Below are 24570 nucleotides of genomic sequence, written 5' to 3' on the forward strand. Positions count from 1 at the left end.
TTAACAAAGCAGACTCACAACTTTAATGTAACTATTACAGCATCACTTTATTTTTCACTATTTGAAAATAATTTAATCATGATAAAACAATCTGATGTGTAAACATTAGGATGACTGTTGCATAGCTTCAGTCAGAGCTCCATAAAACAAAAATCTGCAGAACTTTCAGAAATAGTCTGAGATGCGCTCGTCTCTATAGAAATACTATTTTTAATAATGACATAATAAAGAAATACAATAAAGCAAAATAAAACATTCTAAAGTAGCTATTAAAGCTTACTGAACCATTATTGCTGTTGTACATTACAGATTAGCAAGAAACAATTATGAGACCATAAAACCACGGGTCCCTGATGATGATGATGATGATGATGATGGTGATGAGTTCTTCACCAGACCTCAAACTGCTTGTGTTCCTTGAAGGCTGCTCTGTGCACGATGTTGTTGCTGTAGAGTCTAGAAAGAGACCAAAGCAGAGAGAGCAGACGTCACTCATTCACTCAGAACAACATGAATCCATGTGAGCTCAGACTGTGAATGATTCCTCTGAGAGTCTGAGGAGAAACTCCTTCACTGATGGGGACTGATTCATGTTGGCTCACCGCACACAGTCGATGGAGGGGTTGATGGAGAGCAGCTGCAGTAACACATCAGTCGAAGCATCAGTGATCTGATTGTGACTCAGACTGTAACACAAACACAACAAGTGGCTCTAATTGTTTGCTGCACGTTATATTATTGTAGTGTGTGTGAACAGGTTGATGTTATTGGTGCCTCCCAGAGAAGGATCAGTGTGTGACACTCACTCCAGGACTTGGACTTTGTGCAGATGTGTGATGAGAGGGAGCAGCAGCTGGTCAGTGAGCTGACAGTGACTGAGGTCCAGCTCTGTCAGCCCTTCACACGAGTCCAGCATCTGGACCAAAGCCCCACAGGCCCTCTGATCCAGCGTGCTGTGACTGAGATCCAGCTCTCCACCCAGGGCTCCACACAGGGACACCGCCCGCCTCACTGTGTCCCTCTCACTGTTCACAGGAACCAGAGACAGCAGCTGGAGGAGGACAGTTTTACTGACTCTAAACAGGACAAACAGAGCAAAGAGAAACTGTCAGGATGCATCAACACCAGTGTGAACGAGCTTCTCTCTGGTTTAGACTCTTCTGTGGTTTTTCCCACCTGAGGCGGACCCTGTGGAGGACAGGAAACAGCAGGTCCAGCACGCTGTCCTCCACCTCACAGTCTCGCAGGTCGAGCTGTGTGTCCCGGCTGCTGTGTGTCAGGATGGTGGAGACGGCCCTGCAGTCATCAGCAGTCAGACTCAGAGGCTCAGGCTGATCCTCCTCTGGTAGCTCCACACAGGAGGAGCAGGACAGATCCAAGCTGTGCTGCAGAGTCCTCAGCAGGCCTGACGCTGCCTCCTGCTGGACGTCACAGGCAGCACAGCAGTGGATGAACCTCAGCAGCTGGTTCCTGTCAACACTGCAAGGAAAACACATGGAGACAGAAAAACTAAAATTATAGATGCTGAGAACAAACTGCTAGCTTCAATAAAATGTGTTAAAATCTTTGAAACTAAAGGATTTTGAGAACAGCATCTATGAACTAGCACCAAATACATTATTGTAATTAGATGCTGGATTTATGCACTCTCATGTTATTAAATTAGTGACAAAGTCACACTGAGCCCAGTTTTACTGTTTAAGCTGATTGTGCATGTGGATGTTAACAGATAACAGCTTTAAATGAAAAGGACTCAGTTTAACTGTGTTGTCCATAATTTACTGCAATATAATCAGATTAAAGGCATCATTTGTCAGCAGTGATGAAGAGTAAAAATCTCCTTTGTGTCCAGGAAACCACAGAAACAGAGCGTGTTGCAGATTATTTTAATGGGTCCAATTAAAATGTGTCTGGAGACGGACTTATGAATTCCAGCCTTCAGCTTATTGTTTGAGCAACTGATAAAAGTAGCCAACAACACATTCATGTAATAGTTTTAATTATAAAATTACTAATGATTAGTAAATATCATTCATTATTATTTGAAGGCAAAGTTAATTAATGATCAATTTGCCACTTGTGGATACAGTAAAGTTTTACTGTGTAACTTTTATTATCTGTAGTTAACATGTTTTTTTTTATTTTAAAGACTTTAAAAGTTTCCTTCTAGTTTCTTGATCAGCTGTTCAGAAAATCTTTTCCACGCAGTAAAAGTCAAATGTTAGTTTATGAAGCAGTGCACTGTAAGTATGTTATAATGATAAAATTTATTTAAAAAAATTGGTAAAGAAATGGAGTCCTCAATGACAGTGACTGAATAAAGTCCAGTGTGTTGTTCAGCACTCACACAGGTGCATCACAGAGAAACGAGTTGTAATATCTGACCTGAGATGAGAAACTTTGTCCAGCATGAAGAGGATGGACTCTACTCCCTCTGCTGGTATGGAGGTCCACAGGAGGTTCAGTTTAACTCCGTCTCCGTGTTTGAGGATGAAGATCAGAGCAGCACAGTCCACTGAGTCCAGCTCTCTGCTGCTCAGGTTGATCACATGACCAAATGACCTCAGTAAACTGGGTACAGCGTGACTGTCATGAGCTCTGTAGAGCTCTCTGATGGAGCTCATCACAAAGCTGGGACTGGGCCTGAAAACAAACAGTTTATTTCCAACTTTGTTTAAAGGATCCATAAACTGCTGATTTAAGATGAGACAGCATTTCAAATCCTCCTGATTAAACAGCAGAAACTGTGTTTGGTAAAAGATCAAACTACATTCAGCACCTTTTAAACACAATCCTGTCCAGAAAGGGAAGCAGACGTGTGGTTTCCTCCTGTAAGAAGAAGTTCTTCCTCAGGTCCACAGTGATGGTCTGAGCTGACGACTGCTGCAGCAGATAGTGAAGAAGCTCCCAGTTCAGACAGCAGGAGGTCAGGTCTCCACCAACCTTACTCAGGAAGGACAACGTCAAGTCCTTGTCCTGGATTTCATGGAGGAGACACAGAAGCTGCTGGAAGCTCTCTTCACTCAGTCTGCAGAGATCATAAATATAAAATAAGCTTTAAAGTAAAAATCTACATGTTATTTGGCCTGTGATGTTCAGGAAAGACATTTACTTGACTGTTAGAGGACCATCATGGAGCAGCAGTGTAATGAGACCCTGAGCAGGGATGCAGGTCTCAGTCAGGTCTAACCGTGCGACTGTCCAGTATCTCAGCAGGGAAGCCAAACTACTGACAGCCCTCAACATTACTCTGTGTGATGGTCGGGCTTTCTTAGGCACAAGAGAAAGCTCTTCAACAGCCAGCGGACAGACCACTCTGCCTCTTCTTACCCACTGACACAGGAGCAAGGACATGTCGATGGAAAGCCTGAAGATCAAAGAGACAAAAGAGCAGAAATGATGAACACCAAGAACTAAAGATTCAAAGTGGACAGCAGATAAATGGTTTATAGGAACAAGAGAGTCATGATTTCACTTCCTGCCTCAGACTGTGTAGTTGTGTTGTGTGTCTAAAGAGGAGAGCGGCTCCTCTGGCAGACATCTTGCTGGGTGTGAGGATGAGATCCACTTTAGAGCTGCACAGTTTGAGAACTCTCCCCACAGACCAGCAGCTTTTCCTGTGTAACTCTCCTGTTAACAGCAGCTGGAACCCCAGGAGCTGCAGCAGAGACTTCAGCTGCTGGGCCTCCTCTCTGGATCTTACAGACATGGATGTACACACACTCTGGAAGAAGTCTGGATCACAGCTGAAACACAGTGAAGATGAAATCAGAGAACATGCTGAAAATATTCTGTAAATGAAAACATTAATTAAAATCTGCCTTATTTACCTGAGCTGTGAGATATAAGGCAGACACTGCAGGAAACTCCTCAGTACACTGTCTTCTTCTTCTTCTTCTTCTGGCCATTCTCTCAGCTCCACTTGTTTCTTCTCTGATTGGAGTTTCAGTACTTCTAGGAGGATGGAGAAGTTGGTGTATATGAAGTTTATGGACCAGACTGCAGGAGCTGACTGGAAAACTGACTGTATTGATGGGAGGACACTCAAGCCTGTTTTAGTCTCATAGTCCTTCACGTGGCAGTACAGATCCAACAGGAAATCAGACCGATAACAATCATTAATGAAAATGTCATTAACAGGGAATGTTTGATATGTGCACACTGATGATAACAGCTCCAGTATCGTCTCTCCTGTCTGCTGTTCTCTCTCTGCTGCTGCACAGAACAGATTCACAAAGAACCTGGCGCCCTCAAATGGATCTGTCCAATCAGGATAAACACTGTAACTATAAGAAGGAAACATTTAGTGATGATTTGATGTGAGCTGCATAAAAACAACCACACACTACTGATGGACTCCATCTTGTCCTTCCTGTACATAATGAAGCTCCATGTTAAACACATCTTCCATCAGAGCAGCTGAACACTGTTTTACACTCGTACAACACAAACACTCATCCTGCTCTAACACATCTGCTACATCTGCAGGTGGACACACAAAGTGATGAAGACTCTCTGCTGTCTGAAATCTTCATCTGCTGCTCACTATAGAGCTGCTACCATCATCATCATCACGCTCAGTAAAGTTCAACAAAGTCAGGAGATAAAGTGCAGCTTCATGTAACTCATTCATTTACTGAGTTACTCACTGAAGGACTCATTGAGTTTGCTTTCATGTTGTTTCCATGGCGATGATGGATTCAGGTGTAAAGGATGTTTCTGGCTGTATCACTGCAGCATAGAGATGGTTCACAGCTGCTTTGATTTTGAAGCTGCTCTCATTTTCCAAAAGCCACAAACAGTTTGAACTTTGACTTTAAACATTTGATGTCACGTTGTTGTTGTTTTAAGAGCAGCTTTAAACAGGACTGACTTGTCAGCACTGAGCTACGTTCTTCTTCTTCTTCACATCATTTCATGATTCTGCTGCAGGTCAAACATGCAAGTTTCCATCAAACACATGTGTGCACTCCAACACTCTCCTCTCTGCTGCATGAAATCAGTCACACAACTTACATCAGCTTATTGAATTTAACATGAAATCAATTCATTTCTAAATCTATCAAATCTAAATCAAATCTAACCTTTCTGATGAGAACTTCTTTATTTTAGATCCTGTTTCATCTGAGATTTATAGAAAATATGAAACTTCACAGCAACAAACAGCTGAACAAGTCAGTGAAACACAGTGGTGTACTGAGCACGTTTCCCTCTGAAATATGACAGAGTCTGAATACATTTACAATATGATCCATGTAGATAAAGTCACAAATATGATGCTGATGACAAACAAATAGCACAAGACAAAATCATCAGTTTACAATTATGGAGCCTCAAATATTTCCATCACTTCTTTTCACAGCACATCTTTTCTTACAGATATTTGACTCATGTGAAGAAGATTTCATTTACCTGAGCTGTGAGATATAAGGCAGACACTGCAGGAAACTCCTAATTTTACTCTTTTTATGAGTGTACTGTGTCAGCTCCACTTGTTTCTTCTCTGGTTGGAGTTTCAGCACTTCCAGGAGGATGGAGGTCTTTCTCTCTGAGAGGTTTATGAACCAGACTGCAGGAGCTGACTGGAAAACTGACTGTAATGATGGAAGGACACTCAAGCCTGTTTTAGTCTCACAGTCCTTCACATCAGAGCACATATCCAGGAGGAGATCACACCGATATTTGTCCAAATCATCATCATAGCCATCAAAAGGGAACATGTTAAATGTGCACACTGATGATAACAGCTCCAGTATCGTCTCTCCTGTCTGCTGTTCTCTCTCTGCTGCTGCACAGAACAGATTCACAAAGAACCTGATTTCTTCATCTGGATCCTCAAAATAAACACTGGAACAATAAGAAGGAAACATTTAGTGATGATTTGATGTGAGCTGCATAGAAACAACCACACACTACTGATGGACTCCATCTTGTCCTTCCTGTACATAATGAAGCTCCATGTTAAACACATCTTCCATCACAGCAGCTGAGCACTGTTTTACACTCTTACAACACAAACACTCATCCTGCTCTAACACATCTGCTACATCTGCAGGTGGACACACAAAGTGATGAAGACTCTCTGCTGTCTGAAATCTTCATCTGCTGCTCACTATAGAGCTGCTACCATCATCATCATCATGCTCAGTAAAGTTCGACAAAGTCAGGAGATAAAGTGCAGCTTCATGTAACTCATTCATTTACTGAGTTACTCACTGAAAGACTCATTGAGTTTGTAAAGGATGTTTCTGGCTGTATCACTGCAGCATAGAGATGGTTCACAGCTGCTTTGATTTTGAAGCTGCTCTCATTTTCAAAAAGCCACAAACAGTTTGAACTTTGACTTTAAACATTTGATGTCACGTTGTTGTTGTTTTAAGAGCAGCTTTAAACAGGACTGACTTGTCAGCACTGAGCTACGTTCTTCTTCTTCTTCACATCATTTCATGATTCTGCTGCAGGTCAAACATGCAAGTTTCCATCAAACACATGTGTGCACTCCAACACTCTCCTCTCTGCTGCATGAGCTCAGTCACATGCTCACCTTCATTCACACAACTTACATCAGTTTATTGAATTTAACATGAAATCAATTCATTCCTACATCTATCAGATCTAAATATAATTCAACCTTTCTGATGAGAACTTCTTATTTTAGATCCTGTTGTCCTGTTTCATCTGAGATTTATAGAAAACATGAAACTTCATAGCAACAAACAGCTGAACAAGTCAGTGAAACACAGTGGTGTACTGAGCACGTTTCCCTCTGAAATATGACAGAGTCTGAATATATTTACAATATGATCCATGTAGATAAGGTCACAAATATGATGCTGATGACAAACAAATAGCACAAGACAAAATCATTACTTTACAATTTATGGAGCTCAAATATTTCCATCACTTCTTTTCACAGCACATCTTTTCTTACAGATATTTGACTCATGTGAAGAAGATTTCATTTACCTGAGCTGTGAGATATAAGGCAGACACTGCAGGAAACTCCTAATTTTACTCTTTTTATGAGTGTACTGTGTCAGCTCCACTTGTTTCTTCTCTGGTTGGAGTTTCAGCACTTCCAGGAGGATGGAGGTCTTTCTCTCTGAGAGGTTTATGAACCAGACTGCAGGAGCTGACTGGAAAACTGACTGTAATGATGGAAGGACACTCAAGCCAGTTTTAGCCTCACAGTCCTTCACTTTGGAGTACAGATCCAGGAGGTGATCACACTGACGTTTCTTCATATCATCATCATCATCCTTGCATCTCTCATTAAAAGGGAATGTTTGATATGTGCACACTGATGATAACAGCTCCAGTATCTTCTCTCCTGTCTGCTGTTCTCTCTCTGCTGCTGCACAGAACAGATTCACAAAGAACTTTGTTCTGTCTTCATCTGATGTCTTTGTATCAACACTGGAACAATAAGAAGGAAACATTTAGTGATGATTTCATCTCAGCTGCATAAAAACAACCAAACACTACTGATGGATCAAATACTTGTTTCACTGAGTGACACACAAATCACTTTGTAATGTTTGTGTGTTTAATAGTGTTGCAATGGATCACGGTTTATCCGTAATCCGAACCGATCCCACTCCACGGTTCGGCACGCACGTGATCCGAAGATTCGAAAAAGAAGGAAAAAAAAAGTATGTGTATAGTGCGCGTGGTAAGCCATAGTTATGGCCAGCGGTAGCGGTCCAAGTGGAGGAGCAGAGGAGTTTGCGGTATTGGGGTGTTTAGCTGCAGACGGGAGGCCGTATTCCATTGTGCAAAACAAGGGGTTTAAACTGTCTGTGACTGTGAAGGTTCTCAGTCATCCAGGTAATCGTAGTCTAAGGAGCTTGGAAAGAAAAGCGTCTGGACTTCTTTGAGTTGCTTGAAGACGTTTCACCTCTCATCCGAGAAGCTTCTTCAGTTCTAAGGGTCAAATGGTGGGAAGTCCCAGATATAAAACCCAGTGTGAGTTTCCCCCGAAAGAGGGTCAAAGGATCCCCTGATGATCCTCTACCTAATCACATTAGCCAAGGTGTGAAAGTGGGTGTGGGTCACAATCAGCCAGGGTTTCAGGTGTGCTCATTGTGAAACCTGGCCCCACCCTATCATGTGATTTCCTGAGGTCAGATGGCCCAGGATGTGATTGGGCATTAAGGCGTCTGGGAAGGTATCCCAAAACTGGATTATAGATGGCAACCTCAACATTGAAGTTTACCGGAAGCCCACACACATGGACCAGTACCTCCTCTTTGACTCCCATCACCCTCTGGAACACAAACTTGGGGTAATTAGGACCCTACACCACCGGGCAGAACATGTTCCCTCTAAGCCTGAAGGGAAAAAGAAGGAACGCACACATGTAAAAGAGGCACTTAAAACATGCGGTTATCCTAATTGGGCGTTTATAAAGTCAGCAAAGATGCACAGAAAAGAAGATCAGACACCAGCGAGGGAGGATAAGAAAGACAAACTCAACAACATTGCCATTCCCTATGTAGCCGGTGTATCAGAGAAACTCAGGAGAGTTTTCTCCAAGCACGACATCCCAGTGTACTTCAGACCCAGCAACACACTCAGACAGAAACTGGTTCACCCGAAAGACAAAACTCCTAAACACAAACTTAACAATGTGGTGTATGCTGTATAGTGCAGCGAGGAATGCCCAGACCTCTACATTGGAGAGACCAAACAGCCACTTCACAAGCGCATGGCACAACATAGAAGAGCCACCTCCACAGGACAAGACTCAGCAGTTCATCTGCATCTAAAGGACAAAGTCACTCTTTCGAGGATGCCAACGTTCACATTTTGGACAGAGAGGACAGATGGTTTGAAAGAGGAGTGAAAGAAGCCATTTACGTCTACTGTGAGCGACCATCTTTGAACAGAGGCGGTGGTTTACGACACCAACTGTCTGCCATCTATAATCCAGTTTTGAGACCCTCCCCAGACGCCTTAACGCCCACTCACATCCTGGCCCATCTGACCTCAGGAAATCACATGATAGGGTGGGGCCAGGTTTCACAATGAGCTCACCCGAAACCCTGGCTGATGAGGACCCCCACCTGCTTTCACACCTTGGCTAATGTGATTAGGTAGAGGATCATCAGGGGGTCCTTTTGTCCCTCTTTGAAGGGAAACTCCCACTGGGTTTTATATCTGGGACTCTCCACCATTTGACCCTAGAACTGAAGAAGCTTCTCGGATGAGAGGTGAAACGTCTTCAAGCAACTCAAAGAAGTCCAGACGCTTTTCTTTCCAAGCTCTTTAGACAAGGGGTTTAAACTATGATGAACGTGCTTGAGCCATGCTATGATATCCCATTGTGCGTCCACTTTAGTGGCAAGATCGTTCCAAGCATTAATGAGCAGGAAAAGTTTAAAGTTATGGCTGAACTGTCCCAGGCATCTTCTGTTGCCCTAACTACTAATGGGTGGACCTCCAGGGCAACGGAGAGCTACATGACCGTGACAGCTCATTATATCACAGCGGAGTGCGATATAATGAGCGGTATGTATTACTGTAGGGTCTACCTTACAATATAAAGCTGTTGTTGTGATTTGGCGCTTTATAAATAAAATTGAATTGAATTGCATTGAGTGGTAGATAGAAAGCCCTATACTGCCCTATATTGTACCATAATTTGTTTTTATATAATTGCATGGAATGAGTCTTGAGTTGAATGTTTTTAACAGGCAAAAAATACTTTAATAAGTAAATGTTAATTTTTTAGTTTTTTTTTTCGCTGATCCGAAAATTGATCCGATCCGTGACTTAAAACCGTGATCCGATCCAAACCGTGAGATTTTTGATCCGTTGCACCACTAGTGTTTAATCTGGATCTTTGGTTGATTTTCTATCTTCAGTAAAATGAAACTGTGATAAAAATCAGAGACTGTTTATTTCTTTGTAAGTCAGCAAACTTATAAATTGAGAAGAGGATCAAATAATTATTTCCTGCGCTGTAAAAAGGTAGAATACTCTGTGTGAGAACAGCTGTGATACAGTGTTGTACTAATTCATGTATTTCTGAGTATGTTGAGAGTTATATTGGTTATGGTCACTGAATCCTGGTATTTATTGATTGAATGCAGTAACATCTCTGTGTTATACAGGCTAATGTTTGATGTTACAGGAAATGCTGTTTGCTTTGGATTCTCCATGATGAAGGAGATGGCGAGCCACCTCTGAACCTGATCACCTCCTTAGCCTGAGCAGCTGCTCTAAGTTTTCACTGTGACACACAAGGAGGCCACGCCCTTTTCTTTCATCATCCACCTGAGTTCACCTGTGTGAAAGCACAGCACCAAACAGCTTAACTGATGTGTTTCATTCAGGAGCTCTTTGGAAGTGAACCTGACTGGACGCTGACCTGTTTACTAAAACTAACTGACTACAAACCAGAGGAAAGTTGAACCTGAGGAACCAACTAAAGAACTTCCAAACTCTTCAACATCCCAGAGACACTTTCCTGCATTATCAGGTGACTCCTTGTGATGAGGGAGCAGCCTAACTGCCTGAATTAACCAGGAATATCTGTGATACATGTAAAACTTTAGATTCTTAATCCATCATTGAAAAAGTATCAAACTGCTGTCATTAAACATGTTTTATATGAGCTTATTAAGCAATACTTTTATATCCATGTTTATGAATGACATACTAAGGAGGAGTAATGCTTTGTAAATGATGAAATCAGTATTAACTAATACCTCATCAATGCTTAAGTGTGTGTAGCTATTATAAAGTGTTAGCAGTAAAACACTAAATATCAACAATATAGAAACACACAGAGTGGAACAACAACATCTACACTTCATATCTTGTAGAACAGCAGCTTCACCTGCTGTTCACATCACACATGTGGAAATCACACTTATTCTACATCTGCAGGTGGAGACACAAAGTGATGAAGACTCTCTGCTGTCTGAAGTCTTCACTTGTTGCTCACTGTAGAGCTGCTAACATGATCATCATGCTCAGTAAAGTTCACTGCAGTCAAACACAGCTAACTGTGAAAATCTGTCTCCTTTCATTTAAAATGATTTTCAGTTTAATGACAACAAGAAACTGAAAGAGTCGATCAAATATAACAGCAGCAAAAACAAAACTGAAACATGATTCATTCTTGTTGAATCCTCACAATTCAAATACAAAACTGATGAAAAAGGAAGATCATCAGAATATTTAACATTTCAAATTTTAAATATAAAATAAAATTTGTCAAAATGCTTTTATTTAAATTCCAATATTTCCTGATACAATCATGTGAAGAAGATTTCATTTACCTGAGCTGTGAGATATAAGGCAGACACTGCAGGAAACTCCTAATTTTACTCTTTTTATGAGTGTACTGTGTCAGCTCCACTTGTTTCTTCTCTGGTTGGAGTTTCAGCACTTCCAGGAGGATGGAGGTCTTTCTCTCTGAGAGGTTTATGGACCAGACTGCAGGAGCTGACTGGAAAACTGACTGTAATGATGGAAGGACACTCAAGCCTGTTTTAGACTCACAGTCCTTCACTTTGGAGTACAGATCCAGCAGGAAATCAGACTGACATTTCTTTCCATAATCAGTCAAGTTTGTGTTAACATAGGGGAAATTGTGACATCGGCACACTGATGATAACAGCTCCAGTATCTTCTCTCCTGTCTGCTGTTCTCTCTCTGCTGCTGCACAGAACAGATTCACAAAGAACCTGACTGCTTCATGAAGACGTGGCCCCAAACTATCAACACTGGAACAATAAGAAGGAAACATTTAGTGATGATTTTTAACTGAGCTGCATAAAAACAATCACACACTACTGATGTTTTAAATATGTTGATCGCACACGTGGAAATCACACTTATTCTGCACATCTTCATGTGTTATTACAGTAAACTGAAAAGGATGCTAGTTCAGCTCTATCGGAACAGATTTGTTTTTTTGCTTTTTTATTGTGAAAGGGTGAGATATTCTAAAAAGCGACGCCAGTTTTAACTTGTGGTTTTCAAAACTTTAAAAAACTATTTTTTACAGCATTACAACATGACAGTGTTGTTGTTACTGAGCTAGACTGTTCTTACTAATCAGTTAAATAACTCAAATAATAAATTATGTGTACTCCACACTTTTATCTTCGAAAATGGAAACATTTTCTATTGTTGATTTCAGGGAGCATCTTGTCTTATGCAGATTTAATCATGTGAAGAACATTTCATTTACCTGAGCTGTGAGATATAAGGCAGACACTGCAGGAAACTCCTAATTTTACTCTTTTTATGAGTGTACTGTGTCAGCTCCACTTGTTTCTTCTCTGGTTGGAGTTTCAGCACTTCCAGGAGGATGGAGGTCGTTCTCTCTGAGAGGTTTATGGACCAGACTGCAGGAGCTGACTGGAAAACTGACTGTAATGATGGAAGGACACTCAAGCCTGTTTTAGTCTCACAGTCCTTCACTTTGGAGTACAGATCAAGGAGGTGATCACACTGACGTTTCTTCATATCATCATCGTCATCGTCATTGTCATCATCCATGTCTTTCTCATTAACAGGGAATGTTTGATATGTGCACACTGATGATAACAGCTCCAGTATCGTCTCTCCTGTCTGCTGTTCTCTCTCTGCTGCTGCACAGAACAGATTCACAAAGAACCTGATTTCTTCATCTGGATCCTCAAAATAAACACTGGAACAATAAGAAGGAAACATTTAGTGATGATTTGATGTGAGCTGCATAAAAACAACCACACACTACTGATGGACTCCATCTTGTCCTTCCTGTACATAATGAAGCTCCATGTTAAACACATCTTCCATCAGAGCAGCTGAGCACTGTTTTACACTCGTACAACACAAACACTCATCCTGCTCTAACACATCTGCTACATCTGCAGGTGGACACACAAAGTGATGAAGACTCTCTGCTGTCTGAAATCTTCATCTGCTGCTCACTATAGAGCTGCTACCATCATCATCATCATCATGCTCAGTAAAGTTCAACAAAGTCAGGAGATAAAGTGCAGCTTCATGTAACTCATTCATTTACTGAGTTACTCACTGAAGGACTCATTGAGTTTGCTTTCATGTTGTTTCCATGGCGATGATGGATTCAGGTGTAAAGGATGTTTCTGGCTGTATCACTGCAGCATAGAGATGGTTCACAGCTGCTTTGATTTTGAAGCTGCTCTCATTTTCCAAAAGCCACAAACAGTTTGAACTTTGACTTTAAACATTTGATGTCACGTTGTTGTTGTTTTAAGAGCAGCTTTAAACAGGACTGACTTGTCAGCACTGAGCTACGTTCTTCTTCTTCTTCACATCATTTCATGATTCTGCTGCAGGTCAAACAAGTTTCCATCAAACACATGTGTGCACTCCAACACTCTCCTCTCTGCTGCATGAGCTCAGTCACATGCTCACCTTCATTCACACAACTTACATCAACTTATTGAATTTAACATGAAATCAATTCATTTCTACATCTATCAGATCTAAATAAAATTCAACCTTTCTGATGAGAACTTCTTATTTTAGATCCTGTTTCATCTGAGATTTATAGAAAATATGAAACTTCATAGCAACAAACAGCTGAACAAGTCAGTGAAACACAGTGGTGTACTGAGCACGTTTCCCTCTGAAATATGACAGAGTCTGAATACATTTACAATATGATCCATGTAGATAAAGTCACAAATATGATGCTGATGACAAACAAATAGCACAAGACAAAATCATCAGTTTACAATTATGGAGCCTCAAATATTTCCATCACTTCTTTTCACAGCACATCTTTTCTTACAGATATTTGACTCATGTGAAGAAGATTTCATTTACCTGAGCTGTGAGATATAAGGCAGACACTGCAGGAAACTCCTAATTTTACTCTTTTTATGAGTGTACTGTGTCAGCTCCACTTGTTTCTTCTCTGGTTGGAGTTTCAGCACTTCCAGGAGGATGGAGGTCGTTCTCTCTGAGAGGTTTATGAACCAGACTGCAGGAGCTGACTGGAAAACTGACTGTAATGATGGAAGGACACTCAAGCCTGTTTTAGCCTCACAGTCCTTCACTTTGGAGTACAGATCCAGCAGGAAGTCACTTTGACACTTTTTTCCATAATCACTCAAGTTTATGTTCCCATAGGGGAATGTTTGATATGTGCACACTGATGATAACAGCTCCAGTATCTTCTCTCCTGTCTGCTGTTCTCTCTCTGCTGCTGCACAGAACAGATTCACAAAGAACCTGACTGCTTCATGAAGACGTGGCCCCAAACTATCAACACTGGAACAATAAGAAGGAAACATTTAGTGATGATTTTTAACTGAGCTGCATAAAAACAATCACACACTACTGATGTTTTAAATATGTTGATCGCACACGTGGAAATCACACTTATTCTGCACATCTTCATGTGTTATTACAGTAAACTGAAAAGGATGCTAGTTCAGCTCTATCGGAACAGATTTGTTTTTTTGCTTTTTTATTGTGAAAGGGTGAGATATTCTAAAAAGCAACATCGGTTTTAACTTGTGGTTTTCAAAACTTTAAAAAACTATTTTTTACAGCATTACAACATGACAGTGTTGTTGTTACTGAGCTAGACTGTTCTTACTAATCAGTTAAATAACTCAAATAATAAATTATGTGTACTCCACACTTTTATCTTCGAAAATGGAAACATTTTCTATTGTTGATTTCAGGGAGCATCTTGTCTTATGCAGATTTAATCATGTGAAGAACATTTCATTTACCTGAGCTGTGAGATATAAGGCAGACACTGCAGGAAACTCCTAATTTTACTCTTTTTATGAGTGTACTGTGTCAGCTCCACTTGTTTCTTCTCTGGTTGGAGTTTCAGCACTTCCAGGAGGATGGAGGTCGTTCTCTCTGAGAGGTTTATGGACCAGACTGCAGGAGCTGACTGGAAAACTGACTGTAATGATGGAAGGACACTCAAGCCTGTTTTAGTCTCACAGTCTTTCACTTTGGAGTACAGATCAAGGAGGTGATCACACTGACGTTTCTTCATATCATCGTCGTCATCGTCATTGTCATCATCCATGTCTTTCTCATTAACAGGGAATGTTTGATATGTGCACACTGATGATAACAGCTCCAGTATCGTCTCTCCTGTCTGCTGTTCTCTCTCTGCTGCTGCACAGAACAGATTCACAAAGAACCTGATTTCTTCATCTGGATCCTCAAAATAAACACTGGAACAATAAGAAGGAAACATTTAGTGATGATTTGATGTGAGCTGCATAAAAACAACCACACACTACTGATGGACTCCATCTTGTCCTTCCTGTACATAATGAAGCTCCATGTTAAACACATCTTCCATCACAGCAGCTGAACACTGTTTTACATTCTTACAACACAAACACTCATCCTGCTCTAACACATCTGCTACATCTGCAGGTGGACACACAAAGTGATGACGACTCTCTGCTGTCTGAAATCTTCATCTGCTGCTCACTATAGAGCTGCTACCATCATCATCATCATCATCATGCTCAGTAAAGTTCAACAAAGTCAGGAAATAAAGTGCAGCTTCATGTAACTCATTCATTTACTGAGTTACTCACTGAAGGACTCATTGAGTTTGCTTTCATGTTGTTTCCATGGCGATGATGGATTCAGGTGTAAAGGATGTTTCTGGCTGTATCACTGCAGCATAGAGATGGTTCACAGCTGCTTTGATTTTGAAGCTGCTCTCATTTTCCAAAAGCCACAAACAGTTTGAACTTTGACTTTAAACATTTGATGTCACGTTGTTGTTGTTTTAAGAGCAGCTTTAAACAGGACTGACTTGTCAGCACTGAGCTACGTTCTTCTTCTTCTTCACATCATTTCATGATTCTGCTGCAGGTCAAACAAGTTTCCATCAAACACATGTGTGCACTCCAACACTCTCCTCTCTGCTGCATGAGCTCAGTCACATGCTCACCTTCATTCACACAACTTACATCAACTTATTGAATTTAACATGAAATCAATTCATTTCTACATCTATCAGATCTAAATCAAATTCAACCTTTCTGATGAGAACTTCTTATTTTAGATCCTGTTTCATCTGAGATTTATAGAAAATATGAAACTTCATAGCAACAAACAGCTGAACAAGTCAGTGAAACACAGTGGTGTACTGAGCACGTTTCCCTCTGAAATATGACAGAGTCTGAATACATTTACAATATGATCCATGTAGATAAAGTCACAAATATGATGCTGATGACAAACAAATAGCACAACACAAAATCATCACTTTACCATTTAAGGAGCTTCAAATATTTCCATCACTTCTTTTCACAGCACATCTTTTCTTACAGATATTTGACTCATGTGAAGAAGATTTCATTTACCTGAGCTGTGAGATATAAGGCAGACACTGCAGGAAACTCCTAATTTTACTCTTTTTATGAGTGTACTGTGTCAGCTCCACTTGTTTCTTCTCTGGTTGGAGTTTCAGCACTTCCAGAAGGATGGAGGTCTTTCTCTCTGAGAGGTTTATGAACCAGACTGCAGGAGCTGACTGGAAAACTGACTGTAATGATGGAAGGACACTCAAGCCTGTTTTAGCCTCACAGTCCTTCACTTTGGAGTACAGATCCAGGAGGAGATCACACTGACGTTTCTTCATATCATGGTCATCGTCATCATCCTTGCATCTCTCATTAAAAGGGAATGTTTGATATGTGCACACTGATGATAACAGCTCCAGTATCTTCTCTCCTGTCTGCTGTTCTCTCTCTGCTGCTGCACAGAACAGATTCACAAAGAACTTTGTTCTGTCTTCATCTGATGTCTTTGTATCAACACTGGAACAATAAGAAGGAAACATTTAGTGATGATTTCATCTCAGCTGCATAAAAACAACCAAACACTACTGATGGATCAAATACTTATTTCACTCAGTGACACACAAATCACTTTGTAATGTTTGTGTGTTTAATAGTGTTGCAACAGATCATGGTTTATCCGTAATCCGAACCGATCCCACTCCACGGTTCGGCACGCACGTGATCCGAAGATTCGAAAAAGAAGGGAAAAAAAAGTACGTGTATAGTGCGCGTGGTAAGCCATAGTTATGGCCAGCGGTAGCGGTCCAAGTGGAGGAGCAGAGGAGTTTGCGGTATTTAAGCCGGACTTTGCTGCCCAATCCGACCGGGCTAAAGTTATTACAAAAGCTATTGGGGTATTTAGCTGCAGACGGGAGGCCGTATTCTGTTGTGCAAAACGAGGGGTTTAAACTGTGATGAACGTGCTTGAGCCATGCTATGATATCCCATTGTGCGTCCACTTTAGTGGCAAGATCGTTCCAAGCATTAATGAGCAGGAAAAGTTTAAAGTTATGGCTGAACTGTCCCAGGCATCTTCTGTTGCCCTAACTACTAATGGGTGGACCTCCAGGGCAACGGAAAGCTACATGACCGTGACAGCTCATTATATCACAGCGGAGTGCGATATAATGAGCGGTATGTATTACTGTAGGGTCTACCTTACAATATAAAGCTGTTGTTGTGATTTGGCGCTTTATAAATAAAATTGAATTGAATTGCATTGAGTGGTAGATAGAAAGCCCTATACTGCCCTATATTGTACCATAATTTGTTTTATATAATTGCATGGAATGAGTCTTGAGTTGAATGTTTTTAACAGGCAAAAATACTTTAATAAGTAAATGTTAATTTTTAGTTTTTTTTTTCGCTGATCCGAAAATTGATCCGATCCGTGACTTAAAACCGTGATCCGATCCAAACCGTGAGATTTTGATCCGTTGCACCACTAGTGTTTAATCTGGATCTTTGGTTGATTTTCTATCTTCAGTAAAATGAAACTGTGATAAAAATCAGAGACTGTTTATTTCTTTGTAAGTCAGCAAACTTATAAATTGAGAAGAGGATCAAATAATTATTTCCTGCGCTGTAAAAAGGTAGAATACTCTGTGTGAGAACAGCTGTGATACAGTGTTGTACTAATTCATGTATTTCTGAGTATGTTGAGAGTTATATTGGTTATGGTCACTGAATCCTGGTATTTATTGATTGAATGCAGTAACATCTCTGTGTTATACAGGCTAATGTTTGATGTTACAGGAAATGCTGTTTGCTTTGGATTCTCCATGATGAAGGAGATGGCGAGCCACCTCTGAACCTGATCACCTCCTTAGCCTGAGCAGCTGCTCTAAGTTTTCACTGTGACACACGAGGAGGCCACGCCCTTTTCTTTCATCATCCACCTGAGTTCACCTGTGTGAAAGCACAGCACCAAACAGCTTAACTGATGTGTTTCATTCAGGAGCTCTTTGGAAGTGAACCTGACTGGACGCTGACCTGTTTACTAAAACTAACTGACTACAAACCAGAGGAAAGTTGAACCTGAGGAACCAACTAAAGAACTTCCAAACTCTTCAACATCCCAGAGACATTTTCCTGCATCATCAGGTGACTCCTTGTGATGAGGGAGCAGCCTAAAGTAGCTTTGATCACTTCAACATCAACACTGTGTTTGTGCTGTTTACACTTGTCTGTGACGCTCTGTGAAATATTCACTAGTGTTTTCTGATCACTTCATTCATATTTGATTTTAAAGAAGAAGTTTCGATACATTGAAGTTAAAGTTCTCTGTGGCTGCAGCTGCTCAGTGAGTCTCTTTCTCTCTTAAACCCTCAAACAAACTCAGACTCTGGTCCTGCTCACATTTAATATTCTGCAAACCTTCAGTGAGTTATGTTTGCATCTTGTGATCAATATTTGTATGTTCTGTATCACTTTGTGCTTTTTCCTTTTTCTGTCATGAAGACAGCTGAGACTGGTTGGAGTCTCCAGGTCCTGCTGACCTTTCACTTTATTTGATAAATGCTTTGTGAGGCATGGATGGGCCTCACTTTAGACCAGCTCACACAAGATACTTCACTAACAACCAGTAACTGCCTGAATTAACCAGGAATATCTGTGATACATGTAAAACTTTAGATTCTTAATCCATCATTGAAAAAGTATCAAACTGCTGTCATTAAACTAGAGCTGGGCGATAGAACGATAACGATATGTATTGCGAAATAACTTTTTCTCGATAGAAAAATTAAACTATTGTGATAGGCCTCATCTCTCTTGTCCTCTTAAAAAAAAAAAGAAGATCAGCCAATCCAAATTAAGTAGCGCAGAGCCGAAATAATCACAGCTGCAGCGTCACGTCACGTGACTTGTTACGTACAGCACAAGTGCCAAGGCGCACATGTGTATTTGTTTGGGAAGCAGCCAGCCGTGCCGCCCGGGTAATGGAGGAAATGAGTGTGCCAACTAGAGAAAAATCAACCGAGAGCGTGAGCGAAGGTTGCTGAAGAGAAAACAGATGATGGTTCCAATGCCGGAGAGACTGTCGAACGGAAGGGCCATAGAAGTTCCGTAGTGTGAAGGTATTTCGGCTATTTCAAGTCTGACAAAAAACAGAGTAGCGCGCACTGTAAATTGTGCCGAAAGCAAGTCTGGAAATACAATAAACCGGTGCATGCTCAATCTCTGACTGAATTCAATTCAATTCAATTCAATTTTATTTATATAGCGGCAAATCACAACAAAAGTCACCTCAAGGCGCTTCATAGGTACAGAGAAAAACCCAACAATCATATGACCCCCTATGAGCAAGCACTTTGGTGACAGTGGGGAGGAAAAGTTCCCTTTTAACAGGAAGAAACCTCCGGCAGAACCAGGCTCAGGGAGGGGCGGGGCCATCTGCTGCGACCGGTTGGGGTGAAAGAAGGAAAACAGGATAAAGACATGCTGTGGAAGAGAGACAGAGGTTAATAACAGATATGATTCAATGCAGAGAGGTCTATTAACACATACTGAGTGAGAAAGGTGACTGGAAAGGAAAAACTCAATGCATCATGGGAATCCCCGGCAGCCTACGTCTATTGCAGCATAACTAAGGGAGGATTCAGGGTCACCTGGTCCAGCCCTAACTATATGCTTTAGCAAAAGGAAAGTTTTAAGCCTAATCTTGAAAGTAGAGATAGTGTCTGTCTCCCGAATCCAAACTGGAAGTTGGTTCCACAGAAGAGGGGCCTGAAAACTGAAGGCTCTGCCTCCCATTCTACTTTTAAATACTCTAGGAACAGCAAGTAGGCCTGCAGTGCGAGAGCGAAGTCCTCTAATAGGGTGATATGGTACTACAAGGTCATTAAGATAAGATGGGGCCTGATTATTTAAGACCTTGTATGTGAGGAGCAGGATTTTGAATTCAATTCTGGATTTAACAGGAAGCCAATGAAGGGAAGCCAAAACAGGAGAAATATGCTCTCTCTTTCTAGTCCCTGTCAGGACTCTTGCTGCAGCATTTTGGATTAGCTGAAGACTTTTCAGCGAGTTTTTAGGACATCCTGATAATAAAGAATTACAGTAGTCCAGCCTGGAAGTAATGAATGCATGAACTAGTTTTTAGGCGTCACTCTGAGACAGGATATTTCTAATTTTAGAGATGTTGCGCAAATGGAAGAAAGCAGTCTTACATATTTGTTTAATATGTGCATTGAAGGACATGTCCTGGTCAAAAATGACTCCAAGGTTCCTCACAGCATTACTGGAGGCCAAGGTAATGCCATCCAGAGTCAGAATCTGGTTAGATACCATATTTCTAAGGTTTTCAGGGCCGAGTACAATAACCTCAGTTTTATCTGAATTAAGAAGCAGAAAGTTAGCGGCCATCCAGCTCTTTATGTCTTTAAGACATTCCTGCAGTTTAACTAATTGGTGTGTGTTACCTGGCTTCATGGATAGATAGAGCTGCGTGTCATCTGCATAGCAGTGAAAATTTATGCTATGTCTTCTAATGATGCTGCCTAAGGGAAGCATGTATAATGTAAATAGAATTGGTCCTAGCACTGAACCCTGTGCAACACCATAATTGACCTTAGTGTGTGAAGAGGACTCTCCATTTACATGCACAAATTGGAGTCTATTAGATAGATATGATACAAACCACTGCAGTACAGTACCTTTAATACCTACAGCATGTTCTAATCGCTCTAATAGGATATTATGGTCAACAGTATCAAACGCAGCACTAAGGTCTAGCAGGACAAGCACAGAGATGAGTCCACTGTCATAGGCCATAAGAAGATCATTTGTAACCTTCACTAAAGCTGTTTCTGTGCTGTGATGAGCTCTGAAACCTGACTGAAACTCTTCAAATAAGCCATTCCTCTGCAGATGATCTGTTAGCTGTTTGACAACTACTCTTTCAAGGATTTTTGATATGAAAGGAAGGTTGGAGATTGGCCTATAATTAGCTAAGACAGCTGGGTCTAGAGATGGCTTTTTGAGTAAAGGTTTAACTACAGCCACCTTGAAGGCCTGTGGTACATAGCCGATTATTAGAGATAGGTTGATCATATTTAAGATCGAAGAATTAATTAATGGCAGGACTTCTTTGAGCAGTTTTGTAGGAATGGGGTCTAAAAGACACGTTGATGGTTTGGAGGAAGTAATTATTGAAGTTAACTCAGAAAGATCAATTGGAGAAAAGAGTCTAACTTAACATCGATGGTACTAAGAGTAGCTGTAGATAATATTACATCTGTGGGATGATTATTGGTAATTTTTTCTCTAATGATAAGAATTTTATTTGTGAAGAAGTTCATGAAATCATTACTAGTTAGCGTTAAAGGGATTGTTGGCTCAGTAGAGCTCTGACTTTTTGTCAGCCTGGCTACAGTGCTGAAGAGAAACCTGGGGTTCTTATTTTCTTCAATCAGTGATGAATAGTAAGATGTTCTGGCTTTTATGGAGGGCTTTCTTATAAAGCAGCAAACTATTTCTCCAGGCTAAATGATGATCCTCTAAATTTGTGACACGCCATTTCCTCTCCAGCTTACGAGTTATCTGCTTTAGGCTACGTGTTTGAGAATTATACCACGGAGTCAGGTACTCGGATTTGAGACCTTAGTTTTCACAGGAGCTACAGTATCCAGAGTCGTACGTAGTGAGAAGGTAAAATTATTAACAAGATAATCGACCTCTGTTGGAGTAGCGTTCAGGTAGCTGCTCTGCTCTATGTTGGTACAGGGCATTGAAGATGATAACAGTGGGTGGATTATATTCTTAAACTTAGTTACAGCTCTTTCAGAAAGACATCTACTGTGATAAAGTCTACTCTCCACTGCTGTGTAATCAATTATTGTAAATGTAAATGTTATCAGGAAATGATCAGACAGCAGAGGGTTTTCAGGAAACACTGTTAAATGTTCAGTTTCTATGCCATATGTTAAAACAAGATCTAGAGTGTGATTAAAGTGGTGGGTGGGTTCTTTTACATTTTGAGAGAAGCCAATTGAGTCTAATAACAGATTAAATGCCATGTTGAGGCTGTCATTTTAGCATCTACATGGATGTTAAAATCACCCACAATAATTATTTTATCTGAGCTGAGCACTAAATCAGATAAAAAGTCTGAGAAATCAGAGAGAAACTCTGTGTAAGGCCCAGGTGGACAATATATGATAACAAGTAAGACTGGTTTCTGAGTTTTACAGCTGGGGTGGACGAGGCTAAGCATCAGGCTTTCAAATGAATTAAAAGTCTGTCTTGGTCTTTCGTTAATTAATAGGCTGGTGTGAAAAATTGCTGCCACACCGCCCCCTCAGCCTGTGCTTCGAGGTTTCTGGTAGTTAGAATGACTCGGGGGTGCTGATTCATTTAAACTAACATAATCATCCTGCTGCAACCAGGTTTCTGTAAGGCAGAGTAAATCGATTTGTTGATCAATTTGAACTGAAAGCGCTAATTCGTCATTCGGCTTTTGTCAGACTAAAGTAACTGTTAAAACTGTTTGAAAAGCTAAGCTATACAACAAGGAGAGATTGAGAATTTCCTTTTAGTTCTCAGTTTATTTGATATTGACAAAAGTTAGTCAATTTTGTCTGTTCTTCTGCAAAACAAACTAAGATGTATTTTTAGAATTAATATTTTGTTTCTAAGTGGAATTGACAATTTAGTAGTCTGTTTTGTTTGTTCTATTTTGAAACTTAAACGCTTTAGCGGCTGCGTTTTGTGTAGTTTGCAATATTTGCCTTTATTTATCTGAAAAAGTCTCATGTTCCTTAAGTACATCTGCCCTGTTGAACTTATTATGGGAAATAAATATTTAAATCAAAACAAGCTGCTGATTATTTCACATTTTACTTGTGAGCAACGGCACATTTAAATCTTACAAATATAGTTATTTGGCTTATATCGTGATATATATCGTTATCGCCTGAAATGAAAAAAACATATCGTGATATGAAAAAATCTTATATCGCCCAGCTCTACATTAAACATGTTTTATATGAGCTTATTAAGCAATACTTTTATATCCATGTTTATGAATGACATACTAAGGAGGAGTAATGCTTTGTAAATGATGAAATCAGTATTAACTAATACCTCATCAATGCTTAAGTGTGTGTAGCTATTATAAAGTGTTAGCAGTAAAACACTAAATATCAACAATATAGAAACACACAGAGTGGAACAACAACATCTACACTTCATATCTTGTACAACAGCAGCTTCACCTGCTGCTCACATCACACACGTGGAAATCACACTTGTTCTACATCTGCAGGTGGAGACACAAAGTGATGAAGACTCTCTGCTGTCTGAAGTCTTCACTTGTTGCTCACTGTAGAGCTGCTAACATGATCATCATGCTCAGTAAAGTTCACTGCAGTCAAACACAGCTAACTGTGAAAATCTGTTTCCTGTCATTTAAAATGATTTTCAGTTTAATGACAACAAGAAACTGAAAGAGTCGATCAAATATAACAGCAGCAAAAACAAAACTGAAACATGATTCATTCTTGTTGAATCCTCACAATTCAAATATAAAACTGATGAAAAAGGAAGATCACCAGAATATTTAACATTTCAAATTGTAAATATAAAATAAAATTTGTCAAAATGTTTTTTATTTAAATTCCAATACTTCCTGATACAATCATGTGAAGAAGATTTCATTTACCTGAGCTGTGAGATATAAGGCAGACACTGCAGGAAACTCCTCACTTCACTCTCTTCATGTGAGCAGCCTGTCAGCTCCACTTGTTTCTTCTCTGGTTGGAGTCTCAGCACTTCCAGGAGGATGGAGGTCTTTCTCTCTGAGAGGTTTATGGACCAGACTGCAGGAGCTGACTGGAAAACTGACTGTAATGATGGAAGGACACTCAAGCCTGTTTTGGTCTCATAAGAGTACAAGTCCATGAGGAAGTCACACCATTTCTCTGTCAGAGGACTGTTTTTGTATCTGCACACTGATGATAACAGCTGCAGTATCTTCTCTCCTGTCTGCTGTTCTCTCTCTGCTGCTCCGATGATGAGATTCATCAAGAATTTATTTTGATCTGAGAGATTTTTTGATGACTGAAAGAAACTGTAGATTCCAAGATGTTATTTATAAATATTTAAAGTCAGTATTTTAATTCAGTGGCATAATTTCTGTAAGCATGACACATTTGAAGGTAAAGTCAGATGAAACATGTATGAGGTTATAAATAGATTAATATGCATACAAGCAGTATACCTGAGTGAGTGGATGTTGGGTAAACAC

General features: G+C 40.3%; 1 protein-coding gene across 1 annotated transcript; it reads right to left on the minus strand.

Annotated features, from left to right (window-relative positions):
- LOC116316710 lies at positions 1–24042 on the minus strand. Its single transcript, XM_039607202.1, has 17 exons — positions 23986–24042; positions 16347–16802; positions 14733–15194; positions 13816–14262; positions 12206–12667; positions 11289–11735; positions 6967–7416; positions 5413–5847; positions 3831–4286; positions 3483–3746; positions 3113–3367; positions 2780–3028; positions 2386–2643; positions 1177–1479; positions 807–1076; positions 603–686; positions 1–456 (listed from the first exon to the last, which is right to left on the minus strand). The coding sequence occupies exons 2-17, from the start codon at positions 16622–16624 to the stop codon at positions 390–392; spliced, it is 5187 nt and encodes a 1728-aa protein (XP_039463136.1). The 5' UTR covers positions 16625–16802; positions 23986–24042; the 3' UTR covers positions 1–389.
- Between the last annotated feature and the right edge of the window lie 528 nt (positions 24043–24570).

Source organism: Oreochromis aureus, linkage group 23 (genome assembly GCF_013358895.1).
Source record: "Oreochromis aureus strain Israel breed Guangdong linkage group 23, ZZ_aureus, whole genome shotgun sequence".
NCBI classification, from domain to species: domain Eukaryota; kingdom Metazoa; phylum Chordata; class Actinopteri; order Cichliformes; family Cichlidae; genus Oreochromis; species Oreochromis aureus.